Raw genomic sequence first — 26,535 nt, 5'->3', positions numbered from 1 at the left:
ACACATTACATTCCAGTTACACCTTATACATCCTATCTTTGGAATGATGGTAACAAACTCTTTCCTCCTGGCCCATGTGATGGAGACCTCCACTATCCCAAGGTTCCCATGTGTCTGCTGAAAGAATGACTCATTGACCAACAGCAGGCAGAAGGTTACAACGTACTGGAGATTAAAGCCAGCCGTGCAGGAAGTACACATTAGATGGTCTCTGGGTGTGTGTAAAACAGCTGTCCTCTGTTGACTTCCAAGGATAACAAGCTCAACATCATATCACTCATGGGGACACCAGACTGGATGAACCCCAGATCTGCACAGACTGGTGTGTGTGGCGGATATCGGGAACTTGACCTCGTTTTGTTTATCTGTCTTTTACTTCTCCTCCGAGAGCTCTGGTTCCAGCCCTAATCTAACACACCCAATTGCACTTGGCAGTCTCAAGACCCTTGATTTATGTCTCTAAACACCATCCATATGGTAATAATAGTGATTAGAAAAAATCAGTCCGATGCTACAAAGCAAAAGAATAGGCAACAATTCAGGGGATTTTTATGCGTGGTCTCTGAGGAAGGGGAATTCAGTCTGAGGGTGGGTGGTGCCGGAGAAATTAAATGTAGGACGAGGGGTGTAGCTTTGAGTTGATGTAGAAGTGGATCAGAGTGATATACCACATCAACCAATCCAAATGTTGTGTCTATTCATCACCATCACATATTTTCCTCACATTGGACCCTGTAGGTAGTAAGTTGTTATCAGTTTTTGTGAAAGTGTGAATTTGTTTATTGATCACTGCAATAAGACACCCACACACATCTGAGTGCCTTAACAACATTTTCAATATTAACATTTGCAAGTAATCATATTGTAGGCATATATGGTATATATGCTCTATCAGATAGGAAGATATCCCTTGCAAACAAACCCCCTCTGCTGTTAGCACACAGTAATGCAATGCTACAGCAACATCAGGACCACACATTCACTTATGTTAAGACCTCAACACAAATGGTTGATCTGCTCCAAAGTAAAGCATCAAGGCATTTCACAAAAGATATTTAATTTGTCTGAAGAATCTAAATAGATTATCTGACCTTTTTCCTATGAAACTGCAGTTGCATTGAGGAAGGAAAATGGAAGCATAAGTGGTAGAGAGGTTCATCTGAGCACTAAAGTGCTTCTGTGGAAGAAATGTTTCTCATAGGGGGGAAGGGGGAGGGGAAGGTATAAATCTTGTTGGCACAATGAGGTAAAAGAGTACTGGCTGGGCGGCGGAAAAAAAATCTATGATTTTTCTTGACTTAAGCGCTATGTTGCAATAATGGGGGTGGGATCCTTTCAAGTAATTTTACTGCTAGAGCCATCAAGCTCTGTAGTAGGTGGCAAAAGTGCTCAACGAAATTCAAGCTTTTGGAAGTCAATGTTAAATGACGAGTAAACCTGTTGGCAGTTTGCCAAAGCAAGGTCTTACATAAGGGAGGAAATCCAATTTCAGCCAATATTCATCAAAGTGGAAAATCTCAACCATTAACCAGCTGACAAACTGTTGAAAATACCTCTAAATCTATAATTACCAACTACTCATAGTGAGGCCACTATGAATGAACTCTGTGAGACATGTACGATTTGTCTGGGTGTCTGGTGTGAATATGGTCACAGTGGCTCATCATTAAACTAATGTGGTGACGAATCACAAATCTCACGCCACAACAAACATGGAGCCAAAGTCAACTACTACAATTTCACTTTATTTAATAAACAACAATGAAATGAATGAAAGGGCAATACATTTGCACATAAAGACATGCCTCCGTTGCAGTAATCGTTCTCCACAGTGAGCCAGTCAGCCTGCTTTTTCTTTTTCCTTTTTTTTTTTTTTAAACATGTATATATCTGGAGGGTACAGAAGGACTTTCTTAGCTCTACACCATAAGATGCTAAGAATTTAAAATGTTAGTGGTGTCAGTGCTTCGAATAAAAACAGGATTTTAGAAATTGAATGAAAAGGCATTCTATAAAACTTGCATTTAAAAAATGCTGGACTTTTTTTCTCTACGCTTTCAAAGTAACATTTACGTGACAATACAATAAAAGAGGAAAAAGGAAAAGACCAGACAAATAACAAATCTCCCTTTGGTAAAAATGGTAATAAATGATCTTTCATTGTACATACTTTACCAGCTTTAGCCACATCTCGAAGATATCCACAGTCGGTCAGTTAGGGTCTACTACTTTGAAATGAAAGTCTGATATAAACAGTTGGGTCTATGTACAAGATATTTACATGGGGGTACGCAGCCTGTAGCTTTTATATCTGTTTTGTTCTTGGTTGGCATGTTTGCGCTGGTTGATTGGCATGGGACACTGACAGTAACTAAAGACATCTGCACGAGGGCGGCAAGAGATTTGCGAGAGATCGATTCAGAAATCACAGCCTCTATATAGCTTCACAAAGTTGAGACTGTAGCATGATCTGACACACACACATACAAAAAATGCTGTTACAATGAAACAAAACAGTGCATACAGCTCATCCCCCCCCCCCCATCAGCATTTGTGATGTGGGACTACAGACAATAAAGAAGAAAATGCTGTCTCTTTGACCTTTGCTCTCCAAACAGGCAGCTTGTCGGAACCTCTCGTTTTTAGATATAGTATTGCTAATCTACATTTCCTCTCTCTCTCTCTCTCTCCCCCTCAAGAAGAACTATGTACAAAAATAAATGAAAGGAAAAGCCACTCAGTAACACCATGAGTCTGGAGTGATGGACAAGTCTGCCTGTGGAAGTCGCTTGTGTTCTGATGGTGAAGTGTCCTTTAGAAGTGCTGAGGTGCACGCAGGCGTCGGCGGTGCCCCCCGTAGAGCTGGTACTTAAGTCGCACTTCATTCGTGTAGCGTCACAATCACAATCAAAAATACAGGAAGCCAACCCCTCCAGCACTGTGCAGTGGACCCATCGATTAAATTAGTTTTGAGTTTTAGGGAGATTCCAAAACAATAGGTTGTAAAAGTCTGTTCCCCCTGACACCCTGGCTCTACCCCCGCCCCTCCCTCCAAAAAGCCTGCCATCGAAGTTCCAATGTAAAAAAAAAAAGAGAAAAATAACAAAACAAAAAAAGAAACTGAAAATACAGAAATAAATGTGTAACTTGAGTTCATAAAACTTCCTAATACTTCACATCCATAAAATTTTTGTTTTTTCGTTGTTAAAAATACTGCCCCTCTGTGGCAGGCTGTGGCTCACGGTGAGGTGTACTTCACGCGGTACTTGTTGATGCCCACAAAGTGCAGCACCTCGGGGTGGCAGGTGGTCTTGCAGGGCAGCAGCCCCTCGCGGCCCTCGCCCATCAGCCACTTGCGGTTGTCGGCAGCCATCTCAGCAGTCACATGTTCCTTCCGCCACTTGTCCAGCCACGCCATGAACCGCTGGTGCAGGCGAGTGCTCACCCGCTCATGAGACTGTTGGCACACAGACACAAAATCAGTGCTTGGACACACAGCTGCTCATACACTAGCTATTTTCACCTAATATTCAGATTTGCTAATCAATTTTATGGAAACACAGCGCACTACACACTAAAGGAGTACTATAGTTTAAAGTTAAGAGAAAGCGCACTGGCTGTTTGCGAAAGTATTATATTTATTTGGAGGATTTGAGAAAAGGGATCTTTTAAAATGAAACCAAAAGCACACATAATTTCATTTTACCTGGTGGGCTCGGAGCAAGGCAGTGCGCCGGTACATGTAATCCTCCGACTTGAAGACATACACCATCTTGTAGGAGTTGAGTTTGAACATGCACTCCATATTCATGCTGTCGGCCGTCTCGGCGGACTTCTTGGCAGCCTCCTTGGCCTCTCGCTCCTGCATCTCCTGGCCACGCTGGCACTTACGAATCCTCCGCAGGTTCCTTATGGAGAGGGATTACAGACATTAAAAAAAAAAGAAAAAAACAGCCAGAGGATGAGTTCTTGAGCTCAGCAAATACCCTTTGCTCTCTACTTTACATCAGCCAGTATGAGTGTCTGTTCCAAGTACCAAAGCTCTGCTGTTCCTAGAGTATAGACATATTAAGGGGGGAAAAAAACAATTAGCTAAGGCATTTGTTCTACAATCGTTTTTGAAGTGCATCTGTATGTTTTTGTTTGCCCAAGAGGCAGTTTTTTAAAAATCAAATTAATATACACACCCTTGGCACAATGTAAAAAATATCCTAAATCAAGCTAACTCCAGATTCACAAGCATTTTTAAAAATGCAATTTGACATCCCCGCTTTTCATGAAAACTAAATTAAATGTGTACTTACCGCAGGTGAGCGGGGACTGAAACCATGAATCTTATTTTGCATTCAGGGCTCCACTGTAAACTAGCCAATTATTTATTAAAAAAATTAGCAAATACTTTTTTACATTGCTGCAAAAAGGTCAACAAGCCAGGAAACGAGTTGGCATAATTTTGTTGAATTTTGTGAAAAATACTTTAAATTGTTTATAAAAAACCATTATGACCATGCAATGGAGGACTTGAGAAATTACATGAAGCCACTTAGGTTTCCCCATTGCTGGGAGCAAATAGTGGAGCAGAGCAAACAAAATAAACCATGTGCTGATAATCTGTACCGACTGCAGCAGTCTTGCTAATGAGTTAATATAAAAATACACATGAGAAATGGGGAGGAGAGGAAACACTATCAGAAGTACATCAAAATGAAAATACCCAACTACTGGTCAATTTGTCGAGTGAAAACAATAAAGTAAAACAAATTAAAATTAAATTAAAAAAAAAAAAAGAGAAAAAAAATATCAAGATGGGTTCCAGATGTCAGGACAGCCAAGCTTCAAGTTCTATGGATGTACAGCTTGTGGGGAGCATGCAAAAAAATCAATGGAAGTCGAGACAGGTAAACACACAGGCTTGACGTTTGACACTCTGGTTTACACCGAAGCCCAGAAATCAGAACCAACCCCATGCAATGCTCTCAAACCTCTGGAAAGAAATACACGCACATTTTTGAGAATACAATTTGACCAGCATTTATTGACAAGCCCCTCTCTCAAATACAGGTCAGGTAGGGCATGACAGACCATGGCAGTTATCACTCAGCAAGCTGGTCATTCTAACCCACAACAAACAAACAAAACAAAAAAAAAAAAAAAGAGAGAAATCTTCATCTGGAGAGCAGTCTGTCTTTGATACCTTTTATACACAATGTCTGATGCAGTTTCATTGACATAAATCTTTAAGATCACAAAACATTTCTAACTTTACAAAACGAGTCTAAACACGGATTAAATAAGTCACATACAGAATGCCTCATATGAAAAGAATTACATGAATATATAAAAAGGGTACTAATGAGATAGAGAGTGAACAAAAACATCCTGGGCTCGCAAACACAACATCTCTCGGACTTTTTAACTGAATGCAGAGCATTCAATTCTCATCAAGCCCTTTGATTAAAAAGTTTTAACCCCCCCCACCCACCAAAAAAACAAAACAAAAAGAAGTAAGTCACGGTATTTGAGGCCCAAAGAAATTGAGGCTGCCCTCCACAGCACCCATGATTGATTATCCTGCAAATCCTTGTCAGGAGACAGCATAGAAATGCAAAAGTCAACTTAAAAAATGATCAGCATTACAACTTCCCCATCACTGACCCCATCATAATGGTCGTCCTTTTTTAAATCACTGAATGACATAAAATAATAAAAGAGTAAAAATCACTTCTCTGTGGACTTTTAAAAATCTCAAATAAATAATGATCCCCCACCAGTACAATCTTTGGGAAAAAATAACAAACAAAAACAAATTTTACACACACGTACAGAGTGGAAGATTTCACAAACATGGTGAGTTTTGTTTTGTCCCATCCCCTGAGCAGATGCATAAATAAATAAGTCCCCCATTGTGGAGTACGTGCTCTAATAAAGTGCAATCAAAATGACAGGGGCCTGGTCTGCAGCTTAGTTTTTGGAGTGGATGCTGTCGAGACATGGAACAAAAAAAGGAACAGGACAAAAAAAGTGCCTCAAAAAAGAAAAGTGAGACACAAACCCACAAAATGACCACTGGACATTGTCTTTGAACTTAAAGGTTGTAATACTAGGACTCTGTCAGACAGCTTGTACAAATCCTCCACACTTGACTCTCTGACATTCCTCTCGCAAAAGGTATGAAAAGGACAGAGTGTGCAGCTAAAAACAGACTAAGAGGGGACTGTGGAAAGCACTGGGAGATATAAACAAACAAACAAACAAACAAACAAACAAGCAAAAGAGGGATTCAGACTATTTATTTGTCTACTGTGGGTGGGGGGTGGTAAGGGGGGAGAACAGGGTATAGGGGGGGGGGGGGGTTGCGCCTTCTGAAGACTGGCACAAGGAGAGGGAGCCTCACCTGGGCAGGAACACAGGCTTCTGAGCGAGGTGCTCCCGGAGCTCAGGGGAGGTGGAGTCCGAGTTCAGGTAACGGTCCACGTAGTCTGACCAGCGCTGCAAAAACCAGAGCCAGAAGAAAACTGGTCAAAAACACTGCCTCCTTGTGAAACACAACAGCAGTGCACCTGCACCAACCCTTATCTGCATAAGATCTGTCGTCATGATCACACAAACATGCAAGAATTCATACATGGTTGATTAGTCTGAGTGGCGTAAAAAATGAGATCAATCAAACAACATCAGCCTGGCTGAATACTTAATCCTTTTCTTTAGTGTTCATTTCTGTACTGAGCACCCATGTAAAACCCCTACCAACACGGCTACTGTTTTGGAAGAGTTGTAAAGACATGTCTGTGTGGGAGGTAACCTTTACCTCTGCCTCAGCGGGTTCGTCCGAGTTGTCCTCCTCCGTGTCCAGGAGTTCCACAGCCAGCTGAATATTCCCTCTGCTCTTCTGGAAGTTCAACTGCACCACAAAACACAAGTCAACGTTTTGGCCTGTAAAGCTTATTAGCACGACACAGTCTTAGTCTTTATTTGGTTCTAGGGAGAGTGATCCTACTAGATGCACAGTGTAAATCTATATTTACACTGTGCACTTCAGCCGTGGCCTACTGGGGGCAGCCGTGGCCTACTGGTTAGCGCTTTGGACTTGTAACTGGAGGGTTGCCCAACCAGTAGGCCACGGCTGAAGTGCCCTTGAGCAAGGTACCTAACCCCTCACTGCTCCCCGAGCGCCACTGTGCTGAAGTGCCCTTGAGCAAGGTACCTAACCCCTCACTGCTCCCCGAGCGCCACTGTGCTGAAGTGCCCTTGAGCAAAGTACCTAACCCCTCACTGCTCCCCGAGCGCCGCTGTTGTTGCAGGCAGCTCACTGTGCTGGGATTAGTGTGTGCTTCACCTCACTGTGTGTTCACTGTGTGCAGTGTGTTACACTAATTCACGGATTGGGATAAATGCAGAGACCAAATTTCCCTCACGGGATATATACTATCTTTTTAGTACATTTTGATTCATGGCTAATCTCAGGTAATGTTACCCTGGCTACAGCTTATTTTCCTTTCAGTGGTAACAGTCCTGGAGTTTCTACCAGACTGTGTTAAGAAAATCAATCACTGAATGTTAACAAGGATAAATTACTAACAAGGTTTCCACATACTTAAGTTCCCTGTTGGCTGTCTGCCAAAATTTCATTTGTCAAATGCCTTCCATTTGTAATGAAAGAATAATTGCAACAAGTTGTTTTCCAATGCAAATCAAAAAGTCAGAATGAAGAATTTGTGGCGAAAGGTGACCAGAACAGAAACCGGACTTCAACTAAACTAATGACCAGCCAAAAACAGCTTTGAAGTAGCTGCGTGACTGCACAGTGTGGGCTGATGGAGGAGGTGGTGAGTGGGCGGTGGAAGCGCTACCTTGAAGCAGTTCTCGTCGGACATGAGCTGCTCGGCCTTGCGCTGGTAGGTGGCCTCGGCGGTGCTGCGGGAGCTCTGGGTGGCCAGCGGGCCGCCGGTGGCACGGTTGGCACACTCGCTCAGGTACAGCTCGGTCACCTGCACGCAGATCTCATCGCTCACAATGTGCTGGAGCTGGGGGAGAAGATGGACCGTCGACACGGGTCAGCAACACACAATACAGACCTCTCAACACTCAAAAAGCAAGTGTCCATTTGTTTTTTTTTTTCATTTCCAACACAATAGGCTTTGCATGTAAGGTCCACGTGAATGCAAGTTGGGCAGAGAGGCTAACGCAGCGACACTCACCTGCCTGACGATGCTCTGGATGAGCTTGTCCATGGTGAAAGCGATGTAGGCGTGGATGGTGAACATCTCCCTCAGCGAGTCCTCATACTGGGACGCCTCCATGTTGCCATCCAGCAGGTTGCGCACCATCTCCAGGAAGGCCTGGTAGTACTCGTCCACCTCCATGTCCACTGCAGGCAGGAAAAGACACGGTTAGTTCCCAAGCCCTGTTGCACTGGCATACCCTTCACAGTGCAACTTGTTTATTGTTTACAGTGAAATTCTTGATATTTCAATTCAAGAATGAACTTCCTACATCATAAAATGCCAGCTACACTGACAAGCTAATGACAAGCCACAAACAGGCTGGAACATAGTAATAAACCTAAGAATTTCATTCACATTAACATATCTGTTCTACAGTGCACCCCAGTGGCCAAATCATTTGTTTTCTCTCAGCAACAACTAACAGGAGTTTGTTTGCTTTACATGATACACAACCAAAACTAAAGAGTGAGTGTGACTTACTGGGCTCTTTGAGGCGCAGCTGGATGGCGGGGCTGTCCCCTTTCTCTCGGCGCAGGCCGAGCACCTCCCGCTCCCAGGCCCGCTCGTGCGTGTCCTCGCCGATCTGCCGCTCGGCCTGGTTGTAGATGCGCAGCAGGCGCGTGCACAGGATCTGGTGCAGCCGCAGGAACACGTACCAGTTGTTGTTGGCGTAGAACAGGTTGTAGGCCTCGTCGCTGCTGCTGCCGGTGCCGCGCTGGGCGGCCGCACTGCTGCTGCCAAACAGCAGCTTGGAGCGCTGGCTCCCGCCCGACGCCGCCGTGCCATTGGGCCTCTTGGTGGAGGCGTTGCCGTCTTCGGCTGCCTCGGCATCCTCCTCCTCTTCCTCCTCCTCTTCCTCCTCGGCGTCCGAGAGCTCGACGCGGCGCGCAAAGAGCATGTCTGGCAGGAAGTGGTAGATGACCTGCTTGATCTTGTGCTTGTCGTCCTTCTGGATGCCGGCCTGCCGCTTAACGTGGTGGATGATGAGGCCGGCAGCGTCCTCCAGGATCTGGCCGTCCTCGTAGGGCAGATTCATGTGCGGGCCGGTGGGGGGTGGAGTGGGGCCGCCCTCCTCGGACACCTGCTCCTGCCGCTTGGGGGAGAAGGAGGAGACAGAGATTAGTCGAAGGTTTCAATGGAACGGTCTCAACATGATGAGAGCTAAATGAAAGTGTATGTTGTTGAATGGAAGCTAGTGGCTTGTTAACAAGGAGTCTTTTTTAGCAAGAAGTTTTTCAAACACAAGAGCACTGAAGCAGCCTAGCAAAAAGGTACAATTTGCTACACCTACATTCCTAAAATAGTTTCAGACAGACACTTCTTTTCTTGAGACAAGCACAAATGAATGCATACATAAACTGACAGCATCTCAAGCATAATTGTGACTTTCCAGGCAATCTCTGTTCTAATGCACCCTGACAATGGCAAAACCCCTGGCAGTAGTTTTGCTGGGGCCTTCCGTTCTGTGCAGACCAACTTCCTGACAGCTTATAAATGACATCACAAAGTGGGAAAACATCTCCTGCCAAATGAGGCGATTCAAGTACGCGCTCTTACCTCATCGTACAAAGTCTCGATCTCATTGAGCAGCGTTTTGGAGCGGAACACCTTTGTGTCGTTCTGTTTGAAGTTAATGCCCTGATGGTCCAGAGACTTCAGGTAATACTTCTCATTCTGCTCCCTCCAGATCTTGTTGAAGCCTCTCTGGGCTTCCCGCCATTCCTCTTCTTTTATCTTTAGCCTGGAAACAAGCACAAAGAAGATGAAACGATACTCACATGAAATCAAACATGCCACCAGTGCGCTCGCTGAAATCCCTCCCTGGTGGCAACTTAGTGTTATTTAGAGCTCTTTCAATAAGCATGGTGCAGCGTGGTTTGGTGCGGTGCGGTTGCCCACAGTTAAGAAAGAAAATAAACTAAACTTGCTGATTGATTGGTATACATACAGTGAGGCTCATAAGTATTTGAACCCATGCTAAAGTTGACTAAAAAGAGGAATATAAAATTATCTTTTGGAAATTGATCTTAATGCTTTAAGTAAAAAATTAGGAAATATCCAACCTTTAAGGACACCAATTTTCTTTGTGAATGAATAATGTATCGTAAATAAAAATAAATGTTCTTCCTTAAAACACAGGGGTCATAAGTATTCGCACCCATATGTTAAATTCTCATAGAGGCAGGCAGATTTTTTATTTTTTAAGGCCAGTAACTTCATGGATCCAGGATACTATGCATCCTGAAGTGGCTTTTGGAATTAAAATAGCCCCACATTATCACATACCCTTCATCATACCTAGAGATTGGCATGGTGTTTGATGCTCATTGGTTTGATGCTCATTGAGCTCAATGAGCATCAACTTAAGTGGTAGCACTCAGTCATAACAGTGAGTCCTGGTGTCGATATGCAAACCCAGCTCACCTTTTCAGCACAATGGGGACGGAGACTGCTGGGTTCCTCTTGAGGCCGTCAATGATATCTGGAGCCTTGTCCCCATATATCCTCTGGATGGCCTTGCGGTGAATCACCTCAGAGGTGCCACCCATGGTGTTGTCCAGCCTGAACTTGGCCTGCTCCTCAGCAGACATGCGGGACAACTTCTTCTGCACACTCTCCAGGACACGGATGGTGGCCAGGTTGGTCTCCAGCACCACATCCAACTATGGGAATTCAAAGATGTGTGTTTACCATAAGCATTTTGAAGTTTGTTTAAAAATATACTTCACAAGTTAATTCATTACATGAATGGCTAGTCTTACTTACATGTTTCCTTAATACATTTATAATTTAATGCATACAAATATATCGGTGTTGAGTTCCTACCTCAAAACGCTCATCCTCACATCTGTATATGTGTTCTTCATATTGGGTCTTCTTGGAGCTCACAAAAGTAGAATCCTCAGACCAGGAGGGGAATGACACCCAAGTGTCATTAAGCACCTAAAACCAGTCATGGGATACACTGTTACAACAAACAGACATTGTTCTAACGCTGTAAAATGACAAGGAAAACAGAAGTCTTTGAGCCTGGCTCACCTCTTTACAAAGTGGGGTCCTGCCTGTGCATTTGGGTTGCTGGTAGCTCTTGGGCAATGCTCTGTAACTTGAGCCCAGTCTCTTGCAGGAAGCATAATCTATCTCCATGGCGATGCCCTCGGTGGCCCGCTCCTTGGGAAAGCTCTCGATGTGTGTGGATTCTTTGTAGCCCAGGAAGTTTTTGAACCAGGTGAAGAGCTCTGGGAATTTCCTGTGGGGAATATTTACGAGCGTTTACTTCAGCTGAGCAGAATCGCTTTGCCAGTTTACCAAAGCCAGAATATAGCCTTCACTTTATACACATGAAATGCCACACTTTATACACATGCTAAGGTTGCACTCTCACCCCAAGAAGGGAACGACCAGCTGGACCAGCTCTGCTCGAGCGATAACCTCCTGATTAAAGAGGACCAGGCAGCGCAGGAAGTTTTCATAGGCTTCATTACTGCGCAAGGCTTTCCGCACCTTTAAATAAAAACAAGTTATGCACCATTACTCTCAATTCCATTCACCCAACAACCTACGCCAATAAAAAGATAAATTAAATTAAGCTCTTTGGCAAGAAAAACATTTGTTTGCTATAGTCATTGAAGTTAGATAAGACAGTCAAAATGAAATAGCATTTCATTTTAAAATAATTATGTTCTAACTCACCTTCTCAAAGAACATAGACTCTGTTCCACCACCAAGTTTGCTTGCCTCTGCCAACTGATGATCTTTCCCAAAATACTTTGGTTTCTTCTGCAAAAAAGGAAAATGTATTATCTGTTCACAATGTTAAAGAGACAAATCTCAAGTTCCCAATCATGCTACCCAATCACAATTAAAAATGCAACTAATTCCAAATTAAAACCGCAGCTAACACTTTATTTACCCAACAGTGCTCAATTAATTCAGACAGCGTGGGCAATTATACTATGAGGAGCAATATTAAAAGTCCTAGCTAAATGAAACTGCACCGTGCTGCATACCTTGACAGGGGGAGTTGAGGGGGGCCCAGCATGCCTTCTGATCGGACAGCCATTCTGACTGAACCTTTGCTTGTTGTTCAGCTGGGGCCTCTTCACTGTTCCACCATGATCATTCCTCACCGACTCAGCCTTCTCTGCAGTCGTCTTGCTCAGCAGCTGCAGGGGGGAAATTGTTTTAATGAACTGGGGGAGAAAATGTTTCAAATATTTCAACAGAGATATTCTGCATTGTGCATATGCAAGAGCACCACTCACTGCTGAGCTGTTGGCATCAGGTAAGAATTGGCCAAACTCTGAGAGGAGATCCTCCTGGTTCTTAAAGAGACGGGCCACTTGGGCATAGACTTCCTGTTCTGTGAGTGCAGGAGTGTAGTTCCCCCCAGCCTCCTTAGCATTGCGCTGCTCTTTCTGTAAAGATTAAATATGATATCAGGATCAAGTAGGTCATACATAAATAAAGACTGAATTAAATACAGTTGAATGTGGCAAACAGTGCAGTATTAAATTTAAAAAGTTGATAAATATCTCCCAAAATTAAATTAGATGTCAACTAACATTCCATGAGCAGACTTATTACTATTACTAAGTTCTCACCTGATAAGTATGCAGGATCTCAAGGAAGGCTTTGTAGATGTCTGGCTGGCCTTGGAAGCGGTTCTTGATCTTATTGACATAGTTGATGGCATGGTTGAACTCTACAGGCTGGTTGTTCTGCAGGGGCGGGGCACTTGCTGGTGTGCTGCTGACTGGCGTGTGGGGCTGGACTGAGGGCGAGCGCGGAGACGCATAGGAAGGGATGGACGGGTTGGGCTGACTGGTCGGGGTCAAGGCTGGAGACTGCATGGGCTGTGGGAAAACATACAGCTCAGAAACTTCCTAATGGATCATAAAACTGGCTATAGCAGTAATATTTCATGATTTAAAAGATCAGGTCACAAAAAGTAAGTTTTACTTATAAGAATTCCTGCAAACTGCTACCTCTCCTCAAAGCCCATAAAGATACTTAAGTGCACTAAAGTTGACTATTCACCTTGCTGATTTTGGCTGGAGCTGGCTGACCAGTGACGGTGGTGGCAGCGGTGGTGGTAGGAACAGGCGGCTGGGCCTGGTGCGGCGGAGGCAGAATGTTCTGCACCGATATTCCATGGGGCGTGATGTGGTGAATTTGACCTGGGGTGGTCACATTGACCAGGTCATTGGTCTGCACCTCGATCTTGTAGCCAGGGGGCAGGAAAGTGTTGAAACCCATGATAAGGTCTGGGTGGCCTTTGAAAAGCTGTGACACTCTGCTGATGACTCCTGGAGTGTCAATGCTGGACAAACACAACCAAGGAAAGCATGAGGCACAGTGAAATGACTACAGAATGTGATATGTAAGATATGTACCAACACTGACACAAACTAACCTTTGAGACTTGAACTCCTTCATTATATCAAGAAAGTCATTATAGACTTGAGGCTGATTTCCAAATTGTAACTTCACCTGGTCCAAATAAGACAGCGCATCCTCGACCTAAGACATGGTAAATAAATTAGATGAGATATTTAAGCCCTCAAAAAGCAAGTGTAGTGTAGCTTGGGATGAAAGAGAAGTTTGAAAAAGTTTGAAAGTTTGATCAGCTGACCTTGAGTCTCTGGAACTGCTGCTGGCCTTGTGCAGGTGCTGAAGAGGCTGGAGGGTGGTGGGGTGCTGGGCCCACAGCAGGCCCCTGGGGATGGACCGCAGGGGTGTGGTGGTGAGGCCCGCTGTGGACCGCCGGGCTACTGGTGTGACCATGACTGCCTGAACTCTGGGCCATTGGAACCTTAAGGGAAATTGAACAAAGACACACACACACAGGATTACAAACAATGTGCATAATGCAGCTGTAATATAATAGAAGGAAATGTGTGCAAGTAAAACATTACATATAAGAGACAATTTTACATTGAGGGGGGAAAAAACAGATGATATCAACACAATCTAACCTGATATCTTTGCATGATTGGGTATCTTATCAGTAACTGAATAATTCAGTATACACCTCAAAAAGTCAACACGGAGCATAACAATATAAACCTCTGAATTATGAGACTCTTGGCAGTGCATACCTGATACCCGTGAGGGACGGAATACTGCATGCCAGAGGACGGTTGCATGTTGTCTGAAACCGCCTCGTACAGAGCTGTTGCTGGGGCTAGGACACGATGTTGGAATCCGTCAGTACTACCAGGGGGTCGACGCTGTTGAGACGCAAAAACAGTTGTGTCCTGTTCCTCCAAGCGCCGCTTCATGGTGTGCTCATGCTCTACAAACTGTGAAATCTAAAAGATGGCACACTAGGGGTTAACCGCAGTACAGATGGGAGCTACGTGTTGTGTTGTTTTCAGTTTCACTGATACAACAGCAGAGCAAAACAAACTAGGCTATACTGACAAAAAAACTTGATGCGTGCCACCCTACGGTACAATGAAACCAATATTTCATATTATGTTAAAAAACGATTAAGCTAATTGGCCGTTTTCATTTATTATTGCCAACAATATAATTAACGCTAACATGAAAGCCCTTCGTATGCAAACAAAACTAGGAATGACTGACAACACAGCCACGTGATACAAAAGTTTTCATAAAGGATTTTTGTAATAGAACTTAGGTAACGTTATGATTCTTGACAGTTAGCTGCTACAGGTAAATGACTAGGACGCTAACGTTAGACGTAACATTAATGTTAGTTAAATAGATTAACAGATCAACTTCTCAGAATATGTAAATTAAGGAGAGACACCCTAAAAGCGTGAGTAATTTGACAGCTGTCATGAGCGGTATCTATGGCTATGCCACGACTATTTGCATTCCTGCAATTAATGTTAGCTGACTCATGGTGTGCTCATGCTCTACAAACTGTGAAATCTAAAAGATGGCACACTAGGGGTTAACCGCAGTACAGATGGGAGCTACGTGTTGTGTTGTTTTCAGTTTCACTGATACAACAGCAGAGCAAAACAAACTAGGCTATACTGACAAAAAAACTTGATGCGTGCCACCCTACGGTACAATGAAACCAATATTTCATATTATGTTAAAAAACGATTAAGCTAATTGGCCGTTTTCATTTATTATTGCCAACAATATAATTAACGCTAACATGAAAGCCCTTCGTATGCAAACAAAACTAGGAATGACTGACAACACAGCCACGTGATACAAAAGTTTTCATAAAGGATTTTTGTAATAGAACTTAGGTAACGTTATGATTCTTGACAGTTAGCTGCTACAGGTAAATGACTAGGACGCTAACGTTAGACGTAACATTAATGTTAGTTAAATAGATTAACAGATCAACTTCTCAGAATATGTAAATTAAGGAGAGACACCCTAAAAGCGTGAGTAATTTGACAGCTGTCATGAGCGGTATCTATGGCTATGCCACGACTATTTGCATTCCTGCAATTAATGTTAGCTGACTAGCTACCGTTAGCTCCTACATATAAAACGTCAATAAAACCTTTCCAAAAGCCAAACTGGTCGACCCGCTCGTTTTTTTCTATCACAATTAGCGAGGTATATACATTCGGTTACCTTTGGTTTGACAAAACTGAACATTCACTTTACCAAAAGAAAAATGAATCTTATTAAATTATTTTTACATAGATAATTATCAATAAGTTTGTGGTAAGGCTGTAATTCACGTTAACGTTACCTGACGTTAGACACGTTAGCTAGCGTAAGCTAACAATAACGTTGGCTTAACCTTAACGTTAGCTATCCTACGCTCTCTGATCAAATATTTTTTTTACATGGCTTTGACGTTTCGATTCGTTTTTGAGGGCGCTACTGTCAGTTACACATACAAACAGTGGAACACAACAGAGGAGCAAATATTTTATTTTTCGTCTTCTGTGTGTAAGAAAAACAACCATGACTGATACTTAGCATAACTGTCGCTTGTGCTAACTAATAACATTGCGAATCCTCGTGCAGTTTGTCCTGCTAGACGCTAACTGGTACGCTTCCGCAAACTCAACTACATATTTAGCTAGCATGTTAGCTATGGGTTTTCAAAAAGTTAGATAACGAGACTGCAGCTTGTGATGTAAAATCAAATTAACTACCGATATAGAAACAAATCGTACGAACTAGTATAGCAACTACGGTTGAAGATATTAAGTTATAACATGCTCAAGACAAATCAGACAGGCTTGCAAGGTACGATACAGTTAATCGTCAAACCACCGAATGCATTTGTCTGCACACCCCTCCCCCTCTGCTTTGCGGCCTGTGCAAAGCTGGCAACCACATCGCAAGCGTCGAACTCGAGGTGAATGTAAACAGCGTCTAGCCATCAAGGGTAACGCAAATAAGCTAGCTACAGGCTATTTGCAAGTCTTGCAAACAATGATGGAGATACTGTTAAAAAATCCGACTGAATGAATTAAATGTTTGTATGTGTCGACCCGCCAATAACATTAGCATTTCTGAACCAATACACGCATCAGGCGTCCGCAGGAATATTCTGTCTTGTACATGGCTAACATTAGCTGCCTAGTTAGCAAAGAAACAACAAAGCTAGCTGAATAGCTAACGTTAACATCCTACTGTTTTATAGCGCACAAAATTTGTTTTCATTGGGCACGCTAAAACTTGCAAGACCTATCCGCAATGGTATCTTTAGAGTAAAAGTCATCACTTGAGTTATAATTTTCGACTCATCGAACAACTTAACGTGAGAACACTTTTTTCACTGATCCATGCATTGCTTCTGTCATTGCTAACGTCAGCTACCTAGCACCGTTTTATGCGTCCAACCAGCTTCTGTTGCAAGATGTGTCAGTTAGCAACGCATTTCCAACTTAGCACAGCTGTTAGCTTCATTGCTAACATTACACGGGAAACACTCTCTGAACCATCTTGCCATGTACATGCACCCACTTCGATGCCAAGAGCAAGATTTGGATTTTTTGTTATTTGCCAGTAACTACATGTAATGTCTGTTTTCACAAAAGACTCCTTGCGTGGTTTTCCAGCGAAGTGTTTTATACGCAAGCTAAAGTTAGCCAGCAGCAAGTATTCTAAGAAAACTCACCTCGCAACACTGCGATCCGAAGAACCAAAGTCCCGACCAAACTGCGTTTTATCTTAAAACAAGTCGATGCGTAAAGATCGTTCATTAATATCGCCAATGAATGCGTACTCCTTCACTCATCCAAAACAAATTAGGGAAACTGTACCTATCACCAGATAACGCGCCAGACACAAATTCACTGCTAGCTATGTTGCTAATTGGCTAGCACTGGAAAACAACCTCTGATGGTCGCGTTCCCACAACGAGAGGCGTGGCTCTGGATAGAGCATTTTGTTACCGCCCATTGACATTTTAAATGCTCGAAGAAGTCAGGTTAAACAGTCCAAATGAGCTGAAGTGCCATGCTATATGCAGTGTGAATAAAGCTTCGAATTCAGTGCATTTCCTGACATAAACGAACAATGTATTTATAAGGGTAGATATAGGGAAAACCGCGGAATGACTGACAGGTTAATTTGTTTTGTTTCGTGTTCTTCATGTCGTTTCAGCTCAAGTGCACGTTCATGCAGTGTCCATGCAGTTTGAAGTCAGTCGGTCACAAGACATTCCCATGGTGAATAAATGCATAATGTGCTTTATTTAAAGCATTTAGGTACGAAGCCTTCCGATAATTATGAATACATTAAAGGTACGTTGGCTACACACTACTCAATTCATAATAATCAATGTTCTATAAGGGCGTTTCTTTTATTACACCTATCCCTGAAACAGTCAACTATTTCCGAGTAGCGTTGGCCGGAGGGAGTCGGCAATGCAGATGGAAGCCTAAATGTTGATATTTGGGGTTGTGTTTCACCTAAGACTAATAAACTATTAAGAAAAACACCACAAATGCTAACGTAGACTGATACTATATGGCATAGCGCCAAGCTTCTTGGAGTTGAGTGATGGGCCTGTAAGCAAATAGCCTGGAAAGTCAGGCTTTGACTATAGGTAGATGTGGATTTTTCAGTAAGGTATAGAAAATAAATAAAAAACTCTTGCATGGGCTAGAAACATTTAAATGTTTAGAAACATTTAAATGATAAGACCCTCTCCATTGAATCTGAAGCACTATAGTAGACTATAAAAATGCTCCTGTATCCTCTGTTTATGATGACATGTTTGAAGGAAAAGATGTGCAAGTACAGTAAAAGGGTACCCAATTAGAGCTCTTATACATTTTGTGAACAATAGCTAGACTTTTAAAGCCTATTTTTTATTTCCCTTCAGCGTCCTGATATCTAATGGTGGTGTCTTCCCAATCAGGAAGTCCAGTTGGCTTCACTATAGATCAGCATTACTCAGTGCAGTGACCAACACTGCCCCCCCCCCCCCCTCTCAAAAAACTAAATTGACAAAGACAAACCAGCTTTACATATCCTTAGTTGTTAAATTGAGTGAGCTAACAATAAAGCAATGCTTTGAAGTCAAACAAATAATTTGCAATTTTAAGGTTTCAGTTATTTCACTCAAATTCAAATGATCTAGAATTTATGAATAAGAATTGTTTGCCAAGTAGCCCATTCAATCCAGAATGTATAACAGTCAGGTATATGCAATTCAGCAAGTGTCAACTACAGCTCTGAATAATAATAATAAAAAAAGGATTCTCTAAATCTCCCCCCATATATGCTCAGGCATCATTGACAACATTGCTCCAAGTTTAAATGCAGAATTCATGGGTTTCATCAGGTCCCTTTCCACAGGTGTATAAAATCAAGCACCTTGATTATCAATGCAGACTGCATGGTGCTTGATTAATACACCTGTGGAAAGGGACCTGATGAAACCCATCAATAGGAAAACCTATTTTCCCTCCACGGTGTTACAAAGTGGAGCACTAGATGGAGTACTAACTAAACTAACTAAAATGCAGGGCCGTTATCCCATACATGTATTAAGACTAGACCTTGACCAAAAAATATTTTTTATCTTATAGCCTTAACTTATTTTTTATCTTTATCTTATAATATATTTTTATAAATATAAATATCAATTTCTCCCTGAAAAAAAATGGTTGAAGATGATGATGATTGATGATTTAATATTCATATTGCATTATATTGTTATTTATAGTTCCATATACAGGAAACTGACCCTTTGTGCCTGACCATAATGAAAGCAATGTCCACATTATTATGTGTTTTTGTTTGCAAGCAGTTTGCCATGTATGTTGGACACATGTTTGGTTCTCAGACCTAACAACAATATGGAAAAGACTTGACTGAGAGATGTTTATATTTTCTTAGTGTTCTTAGCAGATATTTGTCCAAAGCTAACAATGACCTCAGTAAACATAACATTCACAATAAAATGAACAGTTTAAAGTAAAATAATATAGCCTACATATATTGTAATACTGGTATGCTAAATAAAATTTAACACAATAATAACAATAACCATAAACATACATGCCCAATCTCTGTAAGAATGATAGAGTTACAGTATGTTTACAGTACAGTACAGTTTACTGTAAGTAAACAGATGAGTCTTTAGACCTTTTGAAGATCCCAAAACTATCTCTAGAATGAAGACCAGTAGGTAAATCATTGCACCAACGAGGATTCACAGAACAAAAGTCTTGACTGTGACCTCTTAGTGTTGATGGAAGGCCGACATAGCAGATGCTCATCAGAGGACCAATGCCGGGTAAAGGGGATGTGGATCTGGATCATGGAATTAAAGGAGAATTCCGGTGTGATATTGACCTAAAGTGTGTTGAAACATGATACCGAGTGTGAACGTATGTCTCATAGCCCATCTCGGCTTGTCCCCTGCACTCCAAAATCTGGCGCTAGTTAGCCGATACTACCAACAGCTTTTTCAATGGTGGTGCTTCGGCATCGGGCTAGCCATGCAAATAAATCACTGTTTTACACCATTTACGAGGCTCAATGTATCTCCACACTTCATTGGTAGACTTCCGAGGGCCCTGACATTTAAAACGAGACATTGAGAACTTTGAAAAAGCACTGGTAGTTTACTTACAAGACGATTTATGCAGACAGTATCTTCACGAAGTTTAGCGTTTGCAGCCATCTTGAATTTAGTCACGATAAGTCGAGCGACGAGTAAGAATGAACAGGTATGATAAGGGATCAGATTCCAAAAATAATTCAGTGGAAATGCATGGATTCCCGTTTCTTCCAGTAGCAGCAACTGGGTCAGATACTTTTCTCTATTTACACCACTTCCTTGAGTGAGACCATTAGCTCCCAAGGATTTGACTGTCACTGCTATGAGGATGATACTCAACTTTACCTGTCTTTCCCACCCGAGGACTTTTTCCCGTCGGATTTCTGCATGCCTTAAAGATATTTCAGTCTGGATGAAAGATCGGCACCTTCAGCTTAATCTCTCAAAAACTGAGCTTTATCGGCATGTAACTTGGGTGTTGTAATTGATGACCAACTTAACTTCTCTGGGCATGTAGCCTCAATTGCAAAATCATGTCAGTTTGTCCTTTACAACATTAGGAAAATCACCTTATCTGACACAATTTAACAGAACTTCTTGTACAGGCCATGGTTATCACTATTAGCTGGCCTTAATGCTTGTCTAGTAAGATCGTTACAACTAATTCATAATGCTGCAGCACGCCTGGTCTTCAATCAGCCAAAGAGGACACATGTAACTCCTCTCCTAGTTACTCTCCATTGGCTCCCTGTAGTGGCCAGAATTAAATTTAAATCTCTCACTTTGGCCTACAGGACACTTACTGGATCTGCTCCCTGCTATCTCAATTCTATAATCAAGCTGTACATCCCCAACCGTCCACTGCGGTCTTCTGATGAGCGTCTGTTATGGTTTGTATATTATATATAGTATTGTTTACTTTCATTAGGCTATTGATTGAATTGACAGTATTGTTATTGCTATTCTCCTTAATGTAGTCTTACCAACATTTTAAAACTGTTCACTGTTAATTTTAACTATTGTATTGTTTTTATTTGTATGTCGCTTTGGACAAAAGTGTCTGCCAAATCTATTACCATAACAATCGATAAGGCCTAATCTTCCCAATATTGTATAGCAGGGCTCCGACTAACTTTTTGCATTGGTTGCACTGGTGCACCTAACTTTTTTATTTAGGTGCACCAGCACAAAATTTAGGTGCACCCAAATTTTTATTGCACTGCCCTTAACGCCACAATTTCAAAGTCACCTTTTCGCTCTCGATACCCGATCTGTGCTGCCTGTGTATGTGCAAGACGCTCATGCATGCGCAGATGATAATCCTGTTTTACGATGATTTACAACACTGCCCGATCTGTTTCACTTCATTTGCTTAGCCACGCCTCATCGCCGAGTCATTCTCTGGTTGTCTTTCTTTTTGCTCTGCTCTTGTATTAATTGACATTATTTAATGTTGACATTATTTAATGTGAAATTGTACTCAAGTTTTAACTGCAATGGGAGAGGGCCTACAGAGTTGATAAGTAGTTCTCTAGGCTATCGTTACATGGTGAACATTCACATATTTTATTACAGTGCAGTGTTGGTAAGAAAACAGCCTGAGAAAATAGGCTACTTGCTCTTGTACTGTTTAGCTTACTTGTGTACATGAACAACACACAAACGTTACAAATGTTGCAACCTCGTTGCTCCTTGTCTAATATCTATGGTTCCAATTGACCGTCAAGTGATTTAACACATCCATGGTACAGATCGGGCAGAGAATTCGATGCTTTCTGGCGGAGCACTTACACACATGCGCAGAACGGATTGGGCAGGCGGCACAGATTGGGTACCCACAGATGCAATTCATTATGGGCCTAATTTCTGGAAATATTCCAAGCTGGAAACCTACATGGAATTTCAAGGAAATTATGAGAATTAATGGGAATTTACGGGAAATAACTGGGAATTCTGTGTAATTCATACAACTGCTTCGTATAGAAACATAAATCTAAACATTTTGTTTCATAATAAGCAATATGATTTGTTTAGCTTAGCATATGACGCTAGCTAGTATGCTAGAGGGAATCCCATTCTCTGCCTGTGTTTTACTAGCGTGCTAAGCTAGCAATACCGAAACCACTAAACTTCCCAAGGTACACCACACCACTCAACAACAAGACATTGGAACATTGACCGACTATCGCTTTGTCCATTCAGAATCCCAGAAAATGGTAAAACAAATAAAATAATTATAAAAAATGACAACATATCATCCCAAAACTCAGATTATGATTATATATAAAGTTGTCAAGCTAAATCAGACCAGGAATATGACCATATGGTTATTAATCTTCCTGTTAGCCTAGAGCTTATGCAGAATAACGTACACCCATTATAATGAGGACAAAAGTGACGACAAGCATCACAACAAGGTTGTTGGCCACAACTGGGAAACTCTGTTCGCAAACTTCCCCCAGTTTCCCACCAGTTATTCCCATGTGAGATGATGTTCATAATGACGTTTTCACTGGGAAAAATGTTTTTCCCATATGCATGAACGCACAATAGGTTTCTTTTATATCTAGCCTATGCTGATTGCTGTATTTATGTGATTGACTTTTGTGCAGGGTAGAAATCTGACTGAATTTGCATTAAATCAGGATGTTTTAACTAATATTATGCTGCAAGATGGGGTTGTATCAATGAAATACTTCCACACTTTTGGACAGATTTCTGGCTACAAACTTAATTTATCAAAAAGCGAATGTTTACCTGTAAATGAATCAGCGTTGAAAATCCCAGATCATGCTCTATCATTTCATATATCAAAGCAGGTTTTAATTTTATTTGTGCATTAAAGGGACACCAGGCAACGTTTTTGTGTTAATTAATCATCTTCGTAAGTCGGTATATGGTTAAATGACTCATTACGGGGCGAATGAAGGCTCTCTCGCCCGCCCCTACTGCCTGTAGAAAGAATATCCCACTTGCAAGTTCGGTGTATCCTACCCGCCGACCGAAGCAGGATCAGTTTACAGCACAGAGGCAGGCTAACGAAACGCTAGAGATTGTTGCAAACGTGTGTATAATGGCAGAGCCGGCGAAGAAGCAGCGAAAACCCTTGACGGAAGACGCAAAGAAAAGGAAAAGAGCTTCAGACCGAGCGAGGGGGAGTTTCGTAGAGAAAAAGCATCAGGCTTGCCTGGTGTCCCTTTAACATAACTCCTGCCTTCAAAGATATTTTTGATAGGAACTTTGCCCCACTTATTGTTCAACTTACCCCACCTTTGTAGGTTGGATTTATCTTAAATTTGACCAGCTGGCAGAGTCAATTCGAGATTCATATGGAAAGCTAAGACTCCTAGGATAGGTAAAGACTTACTCCAGCGACCAAGAGCAGTAGGTGGGTTGGCCCTCCCTAATTTTAAGAGCTATTACTGGGCAGCAAACATCCACAAAATATTGGGTGCAATCTCCAGATACAGACTGGTGCGAGTTGGAGTGCAGGCCATGCATGTCGACTTCACATGCTCTGGTCTCATCTAGCCTTCCTGTCAAGATTTTGCAGTTTACATCTAACCCAGACAGTCATCTTCACTTTCAGAATATGGACTCAGTTTAGATGGCATACTAACATGTGGGGAACACTTTTGATTCAGAGCCCGCTGTGTAACAATTTTTACCAGCCAAATTAGACCAGGTCTTTGCAGGGTGGCATAGAAAAAGGATTCAAAGATGACCTTCAACAAACTGACTTATTTTGTTACTTTCAAGAGCCATAGCTCACAATTGTATAGCCTGGGTGCCAGCCAAACTTAGCCGCGCCCACAACATTGAGGTTGGGAAGTTCGGTCTGGCATTGCTCCGTTGTGGAGCAACTATGCTCGAACCAGAGCTGTTAGGACCAATCAAATCAGGCTTTACGATGATGGACAGGTGACCAACAGCGCCTCGTCTATCACGTCATCTGAGCTGTTGATTTTGTTTGCAACAAAAATGCTGTGGCTAGAAGGAGACTGATGGCTTCTAGACCCCATATTTTCCATAAGCAATGCATATTATTTCAATGAGGTTTTATCACTGAAAATGATTATTTCTGAATACTTTGGCCAAAGTTGAGATGTGGGAAAACTCATGGTTTAACTTTCATCAATGGAAAACAGCGTGGTGTTCCCTCGTTCATTTGAAATCTCTGATTGACCACCTGTTTGAGGGATTTGCAACAGCCTTCCCCAGCTGTTTATAACATGTTTGTAGCATATCGGTGTTCTACGGAATTATTTTTAAAAATGGAGGGGAAATATCAGTTTTTCCTAATAGCCTACCCTGCTATGTATCTCTTAGATTTCGCTAACCAGTGTTGTAGGTGACGGCACAATAACTTTTACAAAAGACCAGAAAACAATGTTAAAGCTGCAGCTGGCAAGATTTTTTTGATCATTTTGACTGAAACCGACACTATGCTCTGACAGAACAACATAAATCAGTCAGTTTTAGAAAAAAAATCCGCACTTCTACCTCCACCTAGAGCAAAACTGCGTGGGAAAAGGAACTTGGAACTGAAATGTCAGAAAACGTATGGACTAAAGCTCTAACAAGAATGAACAACAGCACTTCCTGTGCAAGACTAATTCAATTCAAGGTTGTTCATCGCCTACACTGGAGTAGAGCTAAGATATCCTCATTCTATCCTAATATAGATAGCAAAATGTAAGATGTCATGTTAATGTAGCTGACTTGACACATATGTTTTGGTCATGCCATACACTAGCAGGTCAACTATATTTGCTGTATTGTCTGAAGTTCTTGGGGCGACTTTAGAACCATGCGCTATAATTGCAATATTACCAGAGGAAGAAACAAACTTAAAGCGAAAACAACTCAACATCATAGAATCTGTACTTTTTCTCTGAAGGTCTTGAAGGTGTTGAATGTGTATATATATATATATTTGTATTTTCCTTTTTTGTTTCCTTTTTTTCCCTTTCTGTCTACATCTGAGTGCTTACACAGGACTGGTTAATTGATGTACCACACCCACCAATTCTGCGTCCTGTTCCGTGAGCACCAACCAGGCTGAAGCGCAAGTGACCCCCTTCTATCATAGAATCTGTATCTTTACTGGCGCATAGGCAAATTTTACTCCATTGGAAGTCAAGCGCCCCACCCATTGCAGCACATTGGCTGTTTTTACATCTGGAAACGATTAAATTCACAGTAAGAGGTTCTAACAAATTCCTCTCAGTGTGGGAATCTCTATTGTCATACTTTAGTAACCTTTAGTACCGGTGTAGGAAGTGGCCATCCTGGCTGACTCCAGGACTGCCCCCCTCTGTATTCAAGCTAAAACACCTGGCTACCCAAGATCCATGGTGTGTCATGATGGAGTTTTGAAGGCGTGCTGTCCGTCACAGAAATCATATTTGTTTATTCATGTTTCAATTCAAATGTAGTATTTCCTTTAGAATTGTCTGTATTGTTAATACTTTCTTATTTGGTCCAGTCGGGGTGGACTGGGAGGGGGGTGTTTTGTGTGTAAGAAAAAGAAAAACTCATGTAACTGTACTGATGTGTCTGTTCATAATCTATATTTCTATATAAAAAGTGGTTTAAAGAAAAGAAAACAAATAAATCATCCCATGTTTATGAATTTGTACATGAACTGATTTCAGCCGCCATGCACATTTGGTCCCCTCAAATGTTGGCTCCATAGCTACGGCCTTGTAGCCTGCCCTTGCCCACCTAGATCTTCTTTCAGGGAGATCTAATCTGGGACACCATAGTTCATAACTGTCTCCCTCAGACAAGAAAAATGTCAGACCAATCACAGACGAGAGGGGAAACTTATTGTGATAAAACAGAAGCAGCAACACTTGCAAACATCAAAAAATGCAGTTGGAAAAATGCAGAAATGTATTTACAGCAAAGATAGACCCAGACACATTGTTTCCTGACTGTTGATGCCTTTTATTGCCAGTTTGTAAAGGTTAGGCGAAGTAGGAAGTAACGTTAGGAATCTCTGATCAATTTGATTGGTAAGGCTGGACCAATGATTTCGAAGCTAGTGCCAATCGCGAGTGTTGCAAATGTTTCCCAATCCAGAGTCACCAGACTATTCACTTTGTGAATGAGTTTGGATTTTCCCAGGCTAACGGCCTTGCTAGGATTCTTTCAAACGTGGATAAACTGAAAAAGTGGAATTTAGCAGTTTCCATAAATCTGACTTGTATGTCATGATATTTGCCTCAAACCTTTTGCACATTGAAGAGGTGTCTGCCTTTTTAAACAATACATACAGAATGTTTGTATTAAAACCTGTTACTCAGGCAATACTGCCAATCACCATGTTCA

General features: G+C 41.9%; 1 protein-coding gene and 1 long non-coding RNA gene across 6 annotated transcripts; one reads left to right on the top strand and one right to left on the bottom strand.

The window, feature by feature from the left end:
• Window positions 1–1,724: 1,724 nt before the first annotated feature.
• Window positions 1,725–17,548, bottom strand: sin3ab (SIN3 transcription regulator family member Ab). Of its 2 annotated transcripts, none has more exons than XM_042062668.1 (21): window positions 17,302–17,548; window positions 14,327–14,539; window positions 13,861–14,040; window positions 13,642–13,748; window positions 13,266–13,548; window positions 12,830–13,081; window positions 12,491–12,643; window positions 12,236–12,418; window positions 11,919–12,005; window positions 11,611–11,729; window positions 11,265–11,475; window positions 11,052–11,168; window positions 10,650–10,888; window positions 9,783–9,966; window positions 8,706–9,318; window positions 8,199–8,368; window positions 7,851–8,024; window positions 6,809–6,901; window positions 6,395–6,489; window positions 3,707–3,908; window positions 1,725–3,457 (listed from the first exon to the last, which is right to left on the bottom strand). In XM_042062668.1, the coding sequence occupies exons 2-21, from the start codon at window positions 14,507–14,509 to the stop codon at window positions 3,239–3,241; spliced, it is 3,864 nt and encodes a 1,287-aa protein (XP_041918602.1). In that variant the 5' UTR covers window positions 14,510–14,539; window positions 17,302–17,548; the 3' UTR covers window positions 1,725–3,238. The 2 variants fall into 2 exon arrangements, with proteins under 2 accessions (XP_041918602.1, XP_041918603.1); XM_042062669.1 differs by having other exon boundaries at window positions 12,236–12,391; window positions 17,302–17,546.
• Window positions 15,480–25,964, top strand: LOC121682514. Of its 4 annotated transcripts, none has more exons than XR_006022589.1 (4): window positions 15,480–15,601; window positions 17,790–17,929; window positions 20,994–21,089; window positions 25,198–25,964. It is a non-coding gene; the product is annotated as an uncharacterized LOC121682514 (long non-coding RNA). The 4 variants fall into 4 exon arrangements; XR_006022588.1 differs by having other exon boundaries at window positions 25,187–25,964; XR_006022586.1 differs by having other exon boundaries at window positions 24,713–25,964.
• The last annotated feature ends 571 nt before the right edge of the window (window positions 25,965–26,535 follow it).

Source organism: Alosa sapidissima, chromosome 14 (assembly GCF_018492685.1).
Source record: "Alosa sapidissima isolate fAloSap1 chromosome 14, fAloSap1.pri, whole genome shotgun sequence".
In the NCBI taxonomy this organism is placed as follows: Eukaryota; Metazoa; Chordata; class Actinopteri; order Clupeiformes; family Clupeidae; genus Alosa; species Alosa sapidissima.
Note: the sequence above shows the minus strand (reverse complement) of the source record. Positions and strands in the feature narration are given on the sequence as shown.